The sequence below is a fragment of the Trachinotus anak genome, unplaced genomic scaffold, assembly GCF_046630095.1.
Source record: "Trachinotus anak isolate AG129_WGS33_773 ecotype Australia unplaced genomic scaffold, CSIRO_AGI_Tana_v1 ptg000010l, whole genome shotgun sequence".
NCBI classification, from domain to species: domain Eukaryota; kingdom Metazoa; phylum Chordata; class Actinopteri; order Carangiformes; family Carangidae; genus Trachinotus; species Trachinotus anak.
In genome coordinates, this window is record NW_027273861.1 from 12,509,988 (window position 1) to 12,527,838 (window position 17,851).

At 40.2% G+C, this 17,851-nt stretch overlaps 1 protein-coding gene across 1 annotated transcript; it reads right to left on the bottom strand.

Annotated features, from left to right (window-relative positions):
- Positions 1-38: 38 nt before the first annotated feature.
- erich3 (glutamate-rich 3) lies at positions 39-15,845 on the bottom strand. The gene is made up of 14 exons (XM_071487609.1): positions 15,389-15,845; positions 13,710-13,803; positions 13,086-13,211; positions 12,890-12,961; positions 12,471-12,599; positions 9,978-10,136; positions 9,297-9,506; positions 8,461-8,641; positions 8,107-8,293; positions 6,834-7,063; positions 6,590-6,730; positions 5,890-6,267; positions 4,549-4,683; positions 39-4,457 (listed from the first exon to the last, which is right to left on the bottom strand). The coding sequence occupies exons 1-14, from the start codon at positions 15,406-15,408 to the stop codon at positions 1,003-1,005; spliced, it is 5,517 nt and encodes a 1,838-aa protein (XP_071343710.1). The 5' UTR covers positions 15,409-15,845; the 3' UTR covers positions 39-1,002.
- Positions 15,846-17,851: the final 2,006 nt, after the last annotated feature.

A 17,851-nucleotide genomic window follows, 5' to 3' on the forward strand; every position in this document is an offset into this window, starting at 1 on the left:
TTCATTTTTAAAGGGGAACAAAAGCAGAAGGTCACTCTCCATCTCACTTCTCATTTTTATTTTTTGAATGGCCAAATCAAACAAGTGATCAGTCACGGACAGATACCAAATGAAAAGATGAAGCCTCACAATCACACACCAGCCATAAAAATCAGGTGATAAGGCGATACAAATAAATTTTAAGTATATTTTTTGAAAAAGAGGTAGTATTAGCAGCAATAATGACACACATCAGTGCCCAGATTTGACATTTCAGAATGTTATCAACTTTATTTAAGTAATTATCAGAGTAATGAGGATTGAATTAACAATGTTAACTAAGTATCCCTATTCTTCTGTCTAGATACTGTCATCTAAACAAACAATTATGTTATGTAAGCACTGACCAAAATTGTCAATAACACAGACATAGAGTGATGAAAGCTCTCTGACCAGAGCTGAAGTCTGTATAATCATGCTTGTGCCTAGTCAGTGTACTAAGGGCTCACTAAACTGTGGGAGTCCAACAACGATGAATTATTCAGTCATTTGTGAGCGTGAGTGGAAGAGTATCTGTTTGCAGGTAATAGGTGATCGCAGCTGTACTTGATACCTCACAAAACTATGCCTCTTTGTTACCAACAATAGGAAGAGATGGTCTATTGTAAACATTTTATGCGTCACTCAAAACTCATTGTGCAGCTTCTTCTTTTTGCTGATCGAAGGATGAAGGCTATTTAAGAAGTCACTGTAATGTAAACACGGAAACCACGGGACACTTGAGGGCTTCTGTCAAAACTAATGTCATCTTGAATTCATTGTTTCATCAACTGACAGATAAAACCTAATTTCCTGATCACCACAAATATTCAGTGCCATCTGATTGTCTAAAAGCTTGCAAAAGTACTTTCTCGTCTCTCTGGAAGTTTATAGTCTTTTTTTAAACAACTGATCAACTTTAATGATTGATGTTGCTTCCATATATATCTGTTACCTTAGTGCCAGTGTCTGAGGCGTGCAGCTCTAATGTCCACTCTCTGTCCTTGCAGCAGTCAGCAAAGGATATGAACTGCGACCAAACAATGTCTCATCCACTGAGAAAGTGCTCAGTCTGTCTTTACTGAGAGTGTGTTTGATGTCTTGGATCAGCTGCACGTCTCTTCTCTCTCCGTTGATGCTCCCATCAGACGGTTTGAGCTGGCTCTCTCCGTTGTGGGACTCCTCTAGGCTTCCATCTTCAGACTTGGACGTTGTAAAGTCAGTTATTTCTGTAACTTCTCTACTTTGTTCATCTGTTTCTCCCTGCATTCCCGTTGTGTCTCTCAGTCCATCTGGACTCGCTGAATGCTCACCATGCTTCTCTGTTTTGGAAGAAGGTAGAAGACCTTTAATCTCTTCAGTTTCTGTTTGTTTTTCGTTCAACTCTGGATCATTATCAGTAGTTTTCTCTCCAGTAACGTTCTCTGTGACACTCTCAGGTTTGTCACTGCCAACTGAATGATGAGTACCCGAAATGCTTTCTACTTCAGTTTTGAAAATCTCATTTGGCGTCTGAGTTGGTCCATCTTGCACTTTGTCTTCCTCTAGAGATCCCCTGCTTCCTTTTCTTTGCTTGTTTGAAGAGTCTTCATCATTGTCTTCAGTCTCTGTTTTTGAGGTGAGGTCCTGCACCTCAGTTTCCTCCTTACTCTCCTGGCGTGTATCTTTGACAGGGTCATCCTCATGAGGTCCACCATCTTCAGTTTGTTTGCTCTCGAGGTCTGACTCTACTGCTCTCACTTTGTTGATCTCCCTCGCCTCATTTTCATCTTTTTGCATTTTCTCCTCTTCACCTTCATTTTCAGACACCTTCACCATCTTAAGTGGACTCTCGGATCTCGACAGCTCTGGTGATTTTGTTGCTTCCTTACTGGAGATGGACGCTTGAGTGTGTGGGGCCTCTTCCCTCAAGTCTTCTAGAGGTTCAACAAACGTCTCGAAAAACTTTGACGTTTGATGCATGGTTACCCAGTTCGTGACCAGATCTGTGTTGTCTTCTGCTGCTAGGGCCTCTGGAGTCTCTGTGCCTTTTGCGACGCTCTCTTCTGCGTTGTCAGTCTCATTGTTTTGTGCTTGAGGTTTGAGCAGCACACTCGCTCCTTCCTCTGAGGCCTTGCTCGCCTCCTCCATGTCTGCGCCATTCTCTCCGTCTGCAACAGGGGGGTCGACGGAGGCAGCATTTTCTTCAGAGTGTGGTTGTTGGTCAGACATTGCAATGGACTCATCTAATACACGAGTTGTATCATCTAAACCAAAATCTATGGATGTTGAAGATTGTGCCTGAGCGGCTGAAGAAGCAACGATCATCTCATTGATGTTATCATCGTTATTTTTGGTTGAGTCTGAATCTTTGTTTTCATTATCGAGCTCTGATTTGATGCCATTTTCATCTTTAATTCCCTCATGGTCGTCCCTGCCTGCATTTAGGCCTTCTAGTGTAGATTCCTCTTTTATCTCTGTCCCCACTGTTTCCTGCTCTGAATCTCTTTGAGCAGATTCATCTTGTTTTTCAACACTGTCATCCCCTTCCTTAGCCTCCCTATCTACAACATCTGTGTCAGGACCTTCGTCCACCTTGTCATCTCCAGCCTCCACAGTTTCTTCTTTTACCTCCGTACTTTCATCTTCAGTTGGTCCCTCCTCCGTTTTTCTTTCATCTTCAACATGCTCTGCTGCTTTCACATCATTTTTGTTCTCGGTTGCATCGTCTGTCTCGTCTTCATGAGTTTGGCTCTCTGCTCTGGTAGAAATTTCCCCATTTTCTGCATCAATTTCTCCCTTTTCACTGTTGGTACTTGCTCCTTCAGTTTCTTTCTTAACGTCTTCAGACTCCATCACATTGTTTAGCATCTCTTCGGCCGTTTTAATCTCATCTGCTGCTTCACTGTCACCGATGTCGTTTGACTCAACAGTTTTTTCATTAGATATTTTCACATCATCTGCATTTCTCTCAGGTTCCTCAGCAATCGCAGATGTTTCCTCTCCCTCTCCGGTCTCACAGGTGATGATTTCTTTCTCTTCAGATTCTTTGTCATCTTTATTCTTTTCAGATTCACTTTGTTCAGCTTTGTTCTCGTTTTCATTTTTCTCTTCTTTTTCTGCTTTGTCACCCTTTTCTCCATCAGCATCTGTCTTTGTCTCCTTTATTTCTTCACCTTCATTAGTTTTATCAGTTATGGCTCCCTTTGCTTCAGATTCTTCCTCATCATTTTTATTCTCTACACATTCACTCTCCCTGTCTTTTCCTGATTCATCAGCTTTCGCTTCATTTGCGATTTTATCCTCCTCGTTAAGGGTTTTCTCAGCTGGTTCTTCATTTGTCTCTTCTGCGGTGTTTGAGTCAGTTTTAGTATCCTCTACAATTATTTCATTTTCTATCTTTTCTTCTGTCTTACTTTCGTCATTCCCCTCTTCTACTGTTTTGTCAGTTTCATTATTTTCTTTTTCCTCACTATTTTCGCCTTCTGGTGTTTCATCTGCGTTTGTTTGTTTTTCCTCCTCTTTACTGTCCTCTTCACTTTTCTCCTTCTCTACCACCTCATCTATTTCCACAGATTTTTCTATCTGTTCTTCTCCCAGCCTTTCCTGATTATTGCCATCCTTACTTGCCTCCGCTGCTGACACTTCCTCTGCTTCCTCCTCTTTAATATTATCTTTATTGTCCTCATCCTTTGCATTGTCCTCATTTAGGTCTGCTGCTTTTTCCACCATGGTGTCTGCGCTCCCCTCCAACGAGCTGCTCGAGTTCTCTGCTGTGACTTCTGTTTCTGATGCTTCAGTTCTGGGCTTGCTGTCTGCCTGCTGCCTCTCCTCTGTGTCGGTTACAGGTGCCTCTTCACAGCTGAGGGCCTCTCGCTCCTCTGAGGGCTCTGCTTTCATCTCCATTGTCTCACCCGCTGTCATCGCCTCCTCCGCCTCTGCATTATCCGACACTGCCGTCTCATCAGTCTTTTTATTCGGCCCTGACACTGATGATTCATCTTCCTCACTGCTTTTTGCCCCTTGCCCCGTCTCATCTGGCTGCAACTCCTCTACTTCTGCAGTTTTCTCCTCATTTTCTTCATCTTTCTGTGATGCGTCTGCATCAGTGGATTTAGCTGCTGCATCTTCCTGTGGCTCTGAAGCTTTGTTTTCATCTGTCATCTTCTCTTCAGATGCAGGAGGGGGAGCTGTGTCCTCTGACTTATCCTTTTCTGCTGCTTCTTCTTCTGCTGCAGTGTTTCCATTACCTTCATTTATTTTGACCATCTCCTCTTTAGTAGTACTACTGGTATCACTGTTCTCATGAGGCTCTTTTTCAGGTTCATTATCTTGTTCTTTTGGCTCTGACGTCTCTTCGTGATCCTGAACCACTTCAGCTTCACCGACACTTTCCACGCATTTCGTCTCTTCTCTGAGGGTCTGCTCTGTAAATGTCACTGATTTCTCTGGAACTGCGTCTGTAAAAAAAAATTGAGGAAAATGTATTTTCTGCAAGAACTGTCTTGTGTAGCTTACACAATCATTTTAATGAAAATGAAAATCTCGTACCATTGCTGTTATGTTCGTGGCCTTTATCTGTGGCCTCCTCCTCCTCCTCAGTGCTGGTGTCACTCAGTTCGGGCTCAGAGCTGCAGTGGGACTCCTTCAGTATGGCTTCTGCAAGCTTCTCCTGCACAGATTTAGCTTGGGAAAGAAAAAAAAAAGGCGATATGAGTTCACATTTCCACAGGAACAGGATGACGAATTATGTCCAAATGTTAAAAAGAATAGGACAGTATTTCTTATGATGCAAATGCGATGAGAGAAGTGAACCAATGAAGAAACATACAGCCATGAACAAAAAACGTTTCTTTAATCTTTCCAGGTGCAAACATAAGGAAAAAACACAACATGCAAAATGATAATTAAAATGCACACAAAGAAAAAAAAACACACCAAAAAAACAAAAACGTTGTCCAGTACACAACACAACAAAAACGGAAACACAATGCAAACTTAATGTAGACTCTAGATGATAAAAAAACTGAAAGAAAGACAGAAAAACTTTGGCACTTAAGTGTTTTGTGCAAATTAATCCCATGAGCACAGTTTGAATGGAAGTCCGCCAAGAATCCAGTGTCATGAATGGTACATTTATACACATGTGTAAGTTAAATATTTACAGGCAATAAAACAGAGAAGTAATGAGGCTACTTGTATCTGTTTGGGTGCACTCCATACATTAATATTCAGTAGCTCTTCACAAATCCATATTTTATGCTTTTTGAAATGCTGGGATTTTAAGTATATACAGTACACTATGCAAATACATCTATTTTTACATCAGTGGCAGCTTCCTTTTCCTTTTCTGATTGCAATTTCACCCCCTGAGGGGTTTTCACTTTGTTCTCTGAGCTATATTTTTGAATTGTTTATTTATTTCACAGCACTTTTTATTTTAACCCAGACCATGTAGTGCAGCAGTAAACTGTGTTAAAAAAAAGCAAGCATAGGTTCAACAAGGCTTTTCTCAAAAAACATTGTGAAATGCAATCAAAATGTGGTTATATGTGAGCGTGACTCATTAATATCCAAACATCTTCAAGTTTTGACATTAAAAATGGGGATCAGACAGAAACACACTATAGAAACATCACACACACACACACATAGTAAAAATAAGAACGAAATACAAGGACAGACACGTCATTTTTCCACTACATCATAATACTATCATTATTTAGTTGCTGTCAGGGCTGTGTCACTGTGCAAACCTATACACACCTGCTCCTGACACTGACTTGACTCGTCTCATTGTGATAATAGTGGAAAAACCTCCATACAAGATGGACTGATCCATTCCTCACTCAGGTGAAAGCTCCACAGCTGTATCTGCTGGTTTATACTCACCCCTCTCCTGTTCCTGCCCCTCCTCCTGTTTGCCCTCATCTACCGTTTTCTCAGCCTCTTTGTCACCCGAGGCGTCGTCACTCTGTTTATCCCCCTTCCCTGAGGGGACGCTGGTGTCAGAGATGTCGATCTCTGTGCTGTCCCCGGCGCTGTCCCGTAGAGCCGAGTCTTTAGTCACCGCAGACTCGGCCTCAGTGGCAGCTGCTTCTTCTGGATTTGGTTCGTCTTTTTCATCTAGCGGAGCAACGGCTTCTTCTTGATCAACCTCTTCCAGTGGCTCTGCTTTCTCGTCCTCTCTGGAGTCTTTTGTGGCTTCAGCATCACTCGCCTCCTGGTCGCTGCCTGAACAGCTGGAGCCTGAACGAGACTTTATGTCTTCTGTGCAAGAAAGATAAAGCATTTTAAATTCCTCAACAGAATAATCATTCTCCACACCTCAAATATAAATGAATATGAGTTGTAATTCCTCTCTAAATAGGGAAGTACATCTTTAAACTGGTCTGATTTAGAGTTGATAGGCACAAATTAACGACTAAAGAGTTGTCTGAGCTGTGTTTGAACGTCTTTGAGTGCATACCAAATCTTTCTGTTCTGCTGTATTAAAATCAGGTTTCAAATGATTAAACTATGCAAGGTGCGATGACACCTTAGTCTCAGTTAATCCCCTCTCAGGCATTACTTGGAAAATGTGTTCACCCACCATCCTTCTCGTCGTCTTCAGTCTCAGAGGCGTCTCTCTCTTTGACCTGCGTCTCAGTTTCACTGGTTGGAGATGGGGATTTCTTTTCTTTTGCCTCTTCTATAGGGCCTTCATCGTCTGCTTCAAAGTCTTCCTCATAATCTGAGGGTAATGACACAGAACATTTATTGAGATACTTGGCAGAGAAAATCTGTTACCTATATTTATCTCTTGTCATGTTTAATATACATTTCAGTTATTATACCATCTCTGCCTTTGTCCTCCTCAGCTGCTGTTTCTTCTATGACTTGAGTCTCCACGTCCTGTCGCTGACTTCTTTCATAGTCTGAGTGAGAGGCACCGTCCTCTCCAGTCCTTTCTGTTTCCATCTCAGGAGCATCCTTCGAGCTGGTGACCGACTCCTCTCTTCCTCCCTCTTTCACTCTCTTTGGTGGAGGTGTGGGCTTTTTGTCCAGTCCCATTGCTATGATGCACCTGAAAAATGTTCACACAGTTTTGAAGAGCTCAGCTTAAAAGAATAACTTCTGAGTTTGGGAAAAACACTTATTCGCTTTCTCGCTGAGTCAGATGACAAGATAGATACCACTCTCACATCTGTCCATTAAACCTGCAATAACTGATTATTTTGGCAGCAGAAACAAAGCTGCCAACACAACACTGACATACAAATCATCAAGTTAATGTGGTGAAGTTGTGAACAAACTCAGCAGAGACAAACCAACATCAGAGCTCATTTTGTTTGTGGCCATCTAATAAATGTTAAGTCCAATATTCACTGTTTTAGTTTTGGTTTCCACCAACTAAAGCTGCAGGCCAGAAAACCAAAACTGGGAAAGTGGCTAAAATCCATATCTTGTGTCTCTATCTACTATGACTGACTCCTTCCCCACACAAGTAGTCTTTTGAGCAACTGTTAACATCATATATTCTTCTCTCACGTTATCCCCCGTTGGTGGAACGCACTACCACTTCCTACCAGAGCAGGGGCGTCCCTCTCTACCTTTAAAAGACTCCTGAAGACCCAGCTCTTCAGAGAGCACCTTCTCTCCTAGCACTACATAGCAAATCTACACTTAAAGAATCGTCACTAGCACTTATTGCTGCGCTAACACTTCTTATCGCACTTAACCTTGATTGTTCCCCTTTCTGTAAGTCGCTTTGGATAAAAGCATCTGCTAAATGACTAAATGTAAATATATTGATGATAGCTGCTTGAAGCTAGAGCAAGGAGACACATTGAAGAAAGTGGGATCTATCTTAATAATGAATATTATTATATTTATATAGCACTTTTCATGGTACACAAAGACACTTTATATGAGTTTAAAATGAACAAAGAAAATGACACATCAATACAATGATATTTTCACCTAATTTTTGGAAAGAAAGTAAAAAATAATTTTAAATTTGGGGAAAAAATTAAACTCATACAATTCTGCCTCTTTTTGTCATGTTAGTTGTCTTATAATAGATTTGTTTTGTTAGAGACACAGTGTGCCTTTAAAGTGAGACCATACTTGTAGCAGGGTGAGGCCCCCTCTACACTGGAGAAGCCAAAGTGTCCGTGCCTGCCGCCAAGTCTGGAGCCTTTCCTGTGTTTGAACTCACAGCAGGAGCTCAGCCGCTCCACCTGCAGCCCGTTCAGGAAGAAGGTCAAACTGAAGGGGAAGCCTCTGTGTCGCCTTGAAATGAACTGGAACGACTCTGAGTGAAAGATGGAGCATGTAGATGAAAGCAATTTATCAAATCTGTGAGCTTGTCGTTGCAGAACAGACTTCCTAAATCTTGTCATGTACCTCTGGTTCATGGTTTATCTACATGTGCACATACACTCATCTAAGAGACACAATCACAGATCGTGACACACTGACCTCCCTCGCGGAGCTTGCCTTTGTACACACACAGGTTCTCTCCTCCACAGTGCTGCTGAAACACTTTGACCTCGTCCCTCATGTCGATCAGGTCGTGGGAGAGATGCACCGTTTTGCCAAAGTACACCATGCTCACGCACACTCTGCTCTGGTGCACAGAGCTCCTCAGCATGGGGGGGTCCTGGATGGACAAATCCCAGGTTGGGGTCAGTTTAATTATCATTTTGGTCCAGTTCAGGAAATGACTTCAAATTCCTAAAACCAAATTTGACATGACTAGATGAAATTTACTTTCTGCATTTACAGTGATAAATGTAATGAAAACTAGTCTTATATCAGTACATTATATTTTTCATGTTGTCTCACCACTGACATTTTGTCCTTAATTATACTATGATCAGTTACAACAGACTAATAGTATAAATACTTTGCATGGTAAATTTAAGTCAGTAAAAGATGCATAATGCTGTGACGCTAATACTTAATTTAAGTTTATTTGATTTTGTTTATTGTCTGCTTTGGTGTAACCTCTGAGTTAAATGTGCAAATGTTGTGCATTTACTAATGATCTGAGCAATGAGAAAATGAAGTAATAGAAAATGCTTGGAAACTTTTATGCGGTTCTGAATTTGCATTTTGGCAAAACTTGTCCATGATACAAATTTATGAAAGACACACACAAAGACATTTAACACAATCTCCCCCTACTATGTGAAAATCAGTGCATCTCATGGAAATTTTAATGGTATTTCCATAATTAATCCAAAGAGGCTGCAGCTTGTAAGTTTGTTGTGGAAAGTTTTGTTGCCAGGAAAAACACAAGGAGAGATAAAGACCTCACTAATGTCAGCTCCACTGGAGGCGGTGGTAGGGCGCAGTCTGCGGCCTCTGAGTGTGGTGCTGGGAGTGACCTTTACCCCCCTCTCTTTCCTCTTTGTGGCCGGAGGCACCGGGGTGACAAAATTGTTGATGACTGGGAGGCAGTAGGGCGAGATGCCATGGGAGGCCTCCTTTGTGGTCAAACGTCTGCGGGACTCCTTGTCCATCTGGGAGGGAAGTTAATGAGGCCGCATTTGTGAAAAGACTTCAGTGTGTGTGTTGCTGTGGCAGCACAATAATGACAGTGTCTGTGTATGTATGAACAGTTACTTTTATTGTAAAGAAGAGCTTGTGGGAGAGGTGTTTATCCACTGAGAGCCGGAGGGCAGCTACTCAAAACTGTGGATTTGTGACGTGGAAACATGGAAATAACATTTATGCTTTTAGTATTGAACAAAATCAATTTTTGAGCATGTAGCTATATTGTCCATTATACAGTAGAACACTATGAATATCTCTATAAGGTAGTTTCCAAACAATATATAAAAAAAAGTAGATTTAAAGAAGATTTTAGAAGAAGAAAATATTTGTCTCAAAATAAATGTTTTTGTCTGTATAGAAAACATAAAACTGTCCCTCACACCCTCTATGCAAGCAGGTGGGTAAATGAATTAATGTCTTATGCGTCACAGTCTCACAGTGCAGTTGAACAGCTGGTCGTTCTCGTTGGAGGACTCAAGGTGTCTGTAAGGGGAGCTGCGTCTGAGTGAAGCCGTGGTGCTGTTACTGTTGATTGGCTTCAGACGCACCGGCCTCTGCATCTTCCCCGGAGCCGTGTTGGGTCGAGACGATCCCAGCTACAGCACAGAGAAAAGACATGACACTGTATATGTATCACCGTGGAAACCTCTGTGTCAGCATTTTTCTTTGTATCTTTGCAGTCAGCTGCTTTGTGCATGCCTCTTTCAGTGTCCAGGTTTACATTTGGAAATCATTAAAGTGTCACCTTAGCTTTATGAGCGGTAGACTTATTTAATAGGTTGATGATAAGTGACACAACAGATGTGCGCAAAATGCACATTTGTTATCTTCCCAGAAGTGCCCTGACATTTCTCCAAACATATTAATGTTGCTGTATTTTAAACAAGGCTCAACCTGCTGAAGTGTGGGATGTTTGCACACTGAAGAAGAGATAGATTTCACTGGGTAAACACAGAGATCAAGGCCAGGATTACTGGCTCTATTTATTCTGGCATCGAGGTCTGTGACTTTTTATGTTTCAAAGATAATATGAATCTAATCCTTCTACTTCACTTTAAACACTCTCGTCTGCACACAGAGCAGATGAGCTAAGTGCAGCAGAGGCAGCTCTTCAGTCGTTTAGTGTCAGTAAACATGGCAACTATCAGCGTGCAGAGATAATGATTTACATTACAGACAGACATTCATCAGCTGAAAGAATGTCTTGGACTGAGACACCACTTGACTGTGACTGAGTCTGAGTGATTAAAACAGATCTTTATTTTTTATGAAGTGAAATTGTGGGCGTTTGGCTGCAGATCAAACTGTCCATCATGTCAGTTGAGCTCATTTTTGACACAACTCAATGGGATGATTCATTATTACATTGTAATTTAAGGAATAGTTCAAAATTTTTGAAAATATACTCTTTCTTGCTGGGAGTTAGATGAGAAGATTGATCCCACTACCCTCAGAGCACTGGAGCCAACAGCCAGTTAGCTTAGCTTAGCATAGAGACTAGAATCAAGGGGAAACACATAACCTTTTCTAAAAACCTAAACTTATCATTTTAACGCTTTGGTTTTGGTACTGACCAAATAAGCAAGATAAACTGTGTTAATTTGTCATGTTTAGAGGTGAATAAGTGAATAAACATATTTCCTAAATGCTTCACTATTAATTTAATGAAATGTCAGTATTTTAGATACAAACCTAATATCTCACGCACCAGCTGTCAGGTTTGAACTAAAGTTGGATGGATGACGCATTTTGACACTGTGTTTTTCAGGCAATAAAAACTTATTTTACTCATGAGCGCAGTACAAAATGTAAATGAAACCTAATATTTTTATATTTTAAAGGGCTGGGTTGATTCACCTGTTCATCTTACACTGATTGGCCTAAAAAGGCTCCAGACCTAAAGGTTAAAATTTTTAATTCAGACATAATATCTCTCTTTTAACTGCCACTTAGCATTTAAAAACATTACTCTTGTTTGCAGGAGGGGAACACTGTGATTAAAGGTCAAATTTCAAGGAAAATAGGAATCTGGATCAGAAAATCTATATTGAACTTGAATCTGTGGTTTTTGTAGTTGTGATTGACCAAACTTATGCCTGCATCATTAACAGGTGGCAACATATTAAATGCAATATTACAACAATGCAGGGGTCAGGGACTCAAGTCACATGACTTGACTCAAGTCAGACTTAAGTTACAAGTCTGAGGACTTGAGATTTGCTTGTCCACATGACTTTGACTTTTTATTCATGACTTGAGACTTGACTTAGACTTGAGACAGATGACTCAAAAGGACTTGACTTTTTTTATCAAATATTTTTGCAGACATTTTTAGAGAAGTTACATTTTGTTGTAACATGATGAGGTTATTTCTGGTGCAATGTCATCAAACCAGCTATATGGTGAGGGAAGTCAAAACACACTCAAATTGCAGAAAGAAATCGAACATGGTATAATGCAAATTCCACATAGAGATGTTTTGTAAAAGTAATAACTTGGATGGCACTAAGTAGAGTGAATACCTCCGCCAAGCCCAAACAATCCTACACATTAAGGAGAGAAAATTTTACATTGTCTTCCCTGGCCTATGCCCATGACACAGGTGAAAACATTACTGCAACAGTTTTCATTAATGTTCAAAGTAAGATAAAACTTTTCATGACCACTGTTTTTTTTAATGATCTAAATGTGGAAACTGGGGTTGATCATCAGAATTTCATATAACTTGTGACTTGACTTGTCTTGGTTGAACCTACAGCAGGGTCTCGACTTGACCTGCTTGATTCTCACCACAGTAACTTGGGAGTTGCTCGAGACTTGAAGGTTAAGACTTGAGACTTGCATATGACTTGCACATGTGTGACTTACTCCCACCTCTGCAACAGTGTCCACTCAATCTACTGGTGCACCAAGGCAGACGTTCAACTCACAGACTCAGAGGATTCAGAGTGCTCCCCCTCTGGCCCAGAGTGCTGTTTTCGGATGCCCTTCGCTCCTGTGGGTGGGCGTGGAGACAGGATGCGGATGATGTCTTCCTCATATCTTCTAGAGCGCTCCACCTTCGGAACGAGAGCATCTATTATTATTACACTGTAGGTGGCTATATGTGAAAACTTTTGTTCCATATTAATTTGTTGAAGATGATTTATGTCACTAAAATGTATAATTTCAATTTGAAAAATACTTGACTCATACAGATTGAATCCTCTGTATCCATAGAAACTCTGAGGAGGACTTTTTTAATAGATCAACACTCTGCAAATGGACGTTTTTTTTACGTCATATCATGCAAGAGTCATTAGTTTATAAAATAGGTTTGCAAAGCAGTGTTTAAATGTAAATGATGTACCTTGATCTTATGCACTCTTTCCCTCCTTGCAAACTCCTCCAGTTTCTTTTTGATCTCTATTTGATGGAGACGCTGCATGGGAGGGGCACAGAACAAATTAGCATCCTTCATTATACGATGAGAAGCAAGGATTAGCTGACAGTGCTTTTTTTTTTAATCCACTGTTTCTGTTTCTGACAGACAGTCTTCGCCTCACCTCCATCTCCAGCACCTTGTGGAAAATGGCCTGGGCCAGGCATTCACGCACATGTCTCTGGTGGGCTCTCTGGATCAGCTTGTGCCTGTACTCTTTGTCTGGAACAATACGCCCACTCCTGCTGATCTAATAACAACAACAGTCTCAGCAGTGTTCAATCAATATGCGTTTTTGAGGAAAGATAACGATATTTTCAAACTGAGGTCACTGAGAGCTGTTACTTAGTGCAGCACTGCAATACAATGCCGGATGAATTGAAATTCCTTGCGGCTTTTACACCATGTTTTCTGCAACTTTCGTGAAAGTGATAGTAACTGTTTAATAGGCAATACTCAATAAAGATAATGACTAGTTGGTGGTGAAAGTTTGACAAAAATTGAACTGCTAGTGTTTTTCTTTTTTGTTTCCTGTTTCTGTTCCCTTATAAATGTTCTGAACATCCTGTAAGTCAATGCCAGTATTCAAACAGTACTTTGGCAATATTATATCTACATATGGTCACTCCAAGAAGGGCCATTTCAATTTGAATTTGTTTAGTTTGATTTTAATCTTCCTGAAGTGAGACAGACTACATTTGGAGCCAGTTGTCACTACATCATCATCATCATCGTCGAGTTTACATACCAGCCCTGCTCTCTGCAAGTGTCTTCTGATCCGAGTGTTGCTGAAGTAGCCGGTGAGATGTTTGTCTGTCAGACTGTTGTAGGCTGAAATAAGTCTGCAGAAACATGGCCGATAAAAACACAGAGGCACTGAATTCATCAAAGCTGAGCAAATGTCATCAAGGCCTCACTTCATGAAGGGCATCCAGACTTAAGCTTTGTCTTCCCCAAGAGGAAAGTTCTTGATTACAGCGAACAGAAAACCAGAATCTTAATCAAATGGTTTAGTGGGGGCACAACACCATGTTTGTTTATTGGCAGTTGTTTCTTGTCCTCATTAAAGAGACATCAGGTCTTCTAGAGCCCAGCCTGTCTGAAGGCAGTTCTTTTTTCCAACGCAGATTTGATTTCCTCGAGCATTTGTGTACAAGACAACAGGATCTTACAACTATAGGGTCTGTTACCGGTGTCTGATTACGTACAGGAATTAGATGGGATGGCACACTTAACCCCGTCTGCCTCCTCTTTGTGTACCTGCCTAATCTGTCTCTGGTGCTCCGCTGCTTTGACCGCAGATCTCTCTCAGGACCATGAGTACGGTGCTTAAACTATCACTTATCATTTTATATATGACGTTCCCTGACCCAGTGACACCTTGAGGAGGCACAGAAATATATCATGCTAATGTGTCAAAGCAGTAAAAACAAAAAGAGTGAGAACTGCCTTTGTTTCTGTTTCTACTTCTTGTCTTACCTCATCTTGTTTAGTGTCATCAGTTAAGCACTTTGTTATCTAAAACTGCTGTTTTCAAGTTTTACATTTGTTTTTAGTGGTACTATTATTACACTAGCCTAACTGTGGCATTGGGATATGTTTTGAGTTAAAAGTAAAGGTAGTTCATTATTCATCTGTAGTGACTAAAATGCTCTATATATTTTTTTTATCAATCAATTAATACAAGGGGTTGTAAGTCATTAAAAAAACAGTTATGCTGAAATAATAAGGTCTGACCTGGAGCCACAAAAAAAAAAAAAAAAAAAAAAAAAAAAATCAAACATGCATATTGACTTTACCAGTAACGTAGCATCAAATGCAAATACACAAGTAAAGTACCTTAAAATTATACTTGACTTGATGTACTTAGCTACATTCGACCACTGTTAACAGAATAAATTGAATTTTCCTTGTGGTATCTCAAAACCTCCTCGAAAAAAATAGTGTTGTCAACTTTGTTTCTGCTGTTTCTTCTGCTCTTTTCAGGTTGTGCTCAGAGTCTTTTGATGTCTGCAGTAAAGTACATTAGTCCAGTAGCCTAAAAGCAGCTGTGGTTTGAGCCAACTACAGATAGTTGCGTCTCACTTGTGACTGTTGCTTACACACTGCACCAAACTAGAAATAAAATAGTAGTGTCACTTATGTCGACTGTAAAGCACAAGGATTTTCTATTAGTCTTTATGGCCTTTACTGAGTAGCAGTAGCTTTAGCTTAGATTTAGTCAATTAAAAGTAGTCAATTATGCCTCTGTAGTCACTATACTATGTGAGTCAAGATTAAGGTAAACAAAAAATAGACCGTTACTCTGACCTGCATGTACAAATGTCTACGGACTGAAAATACCAAACGGACATGTCTTGTAATACAGTTTAATTCAACTGCACTCTTGGACAAGACATTAAAATATATATATTAAACTGCACCTACCCTGGGTTGAGGTGACTCATGGTTTCCAGTTCGCACTCATAAATCCTCTCTCTCCCACCCCCCCCCCCAAAACAAACAAACCAAAAAAAAAAAAAAATACTTCAGATGGACAGGGGGCTGTGGACTGTGCTCGGTCTGCAGGAAAGACGTGTGGGCCGGTGTGAAGTCAAATGAGCCTGAGGAGGAGTTGTGAAGTGCGGCAGGACATCTGAGGCTGCACCTCTCCTGCAGCGGAACTGATGACACTCACCGGTTGCCATGGGGGATCACGTGACGATGCTGCCAATGAGACTGGTTTCCACTTTCAGAGACACTTTCAGTCCCACTGACACCTGAACCAGGAGTCAGGACAACACACACACACACACACACACACACACACACACACTGCACTGCGCTGCTTATTTTTAGACGCACATTAGTCATTATCGCTTCTGATTTAAGAGCATACATCTGTCTGCTGATGTTTAAATCTGCAATCTGCTTTCTCAGTTTCGAACATTTCATTTCATTTCTACCCTAGAAGCAGTGATCAGATGTTTTCTACTTGTGTAAAAGTACAAATACACAAAGTCAAAATACCTCTTTAGCACACAATTAAAAGCCTGCATTCATACTCTTAGTAAAAAGTATCAACAAAATGTAAGTACAGGCGCCTGTGATGCTGAAAAATGTGCCTGTGACTGATGTACAGTGTATTACATTATATTACATTGTCTTATTCTTATAGTGGTGTATTAATGTATGAGCAACATTTTACTGTTTACTGTACAGGATTTATAACTTGTTATTTAAAATTATCTATATAAGTTATAAAATCTTATAAGAAGCAAAGCACAGCTCAAAAATGCACTTAACTACTAGAATAAATATACTTCTAAATATACTATATTCTTTCAAGTCAACTTTAATTTAGTCCAGATGTGCTCCATTTATCCATTTACCATGAGAAAAAGTTTTAATTACTTCTCATTGTTTATAGGATAATAGGGAAAATGCTGTTAGAAGTTTAAAGATCCACTCAACACATGCTTAAATACTAATAATAATAAATAATACCCCCCCCCCCCCCCCACCCCCCCACCCCCCACCCCCATATATCTGCCAAATCTGATTTTGGCAGATACATGTTGATAAATATTTGATAAAGTATGTGAGCCATAGTCCACCCAGCACAAACAGGGATCCCTGAGTCAGTGGCAACACCCACAGTATCAACATCAGAAGACACATGAACAGCTGAGCAGGATGAAATGAGGCTGCAGGGCCTCTGTGGCCCTCTTGTGGAAATATAAATAAATGTTTTTGTCCGCACAGCGTCATATTCTACATTTTCTATTATGGTAAATACACAAGCCTCCTCATTGCTTTGATAATGTGTTGAAGCATCAAACAATATGTCAGACATGGCTTTTGAATTTTAATATATAACCCTGGCTCATTTTCATATCCACTTGAAGTGTTATGCCTGTATCAGTATTGACCAGTAAGGGGAGCCATATTTCTGTCTCATGATGTGATGAAGCTTCGGAGTCTTTCTACTTGAGGATCACCGATAAAAACATGAAGAGGAAAGGAGTTGTTATGTGTTTCTTTGTAATCCAGCCATGCAAGCGGGAAATTTCAGATCATTTTCAAATGTTACATAATATACATTACATCTTATGAAACTTTACACAGGAGGGTCAGAGGTTAAGCTTGGCAGATGTTCAGTATCTTTCTCAACAAAACTTGACCCTGATGTTGGACAAAGGAGGTTGAACCCAGGGTCTTTATCTAGTGTATAACTTTGACCTTAAATTTTGTGGGGTCAGTCTGCGCTTTGCCACAAATTCTCAAAAAAGTAGATCTTACTAGCACGATTAAATAATATCACCCACATTTACTTTTTCATGTTCACAAATTGAAAGACCTTTTAGCCCACCCTTTCATTAATGCAAGTGAGATTTACTATAGATCTCCAAACCGGTCAATATTAGTGCTTGTGCAACATAAAATCAAAATTATATCATGGATCAAAATCCAACTGCAGGTGACTTAAATCTCAATTTTCCAAAATACATATACTTGCACAAATGTAAAAGTATATAAACTGCAACAGGCAATGAAGAAGAGTTTGTGTGAAACATTTAGATATATTATTTGTTTATTCGTCGAGTAAAATTAAAATAAACCAGACGTTCATAGCATGCAACCTCAAGCCTTTCATCAGCTCATATTTCTTAAATAATCATTCGAGTGTTAATGTGCATGCTGTATTGATCTGATTTGATTGTAGCATAAGGCTGCAACATGACAAAACGTGAAAAAACTGAAGGGGTCTCAACACTTTCAGAATGCACTGTGCTGTATGTGAGGTTAATGTAGCTGCTGAAATGCAGAAGTATTGTAGGAAATGATCCTTTATTGAGTCATGACAATTAGCATCTGCAAACATCCTCTGATGTACTGAAAATATATTTC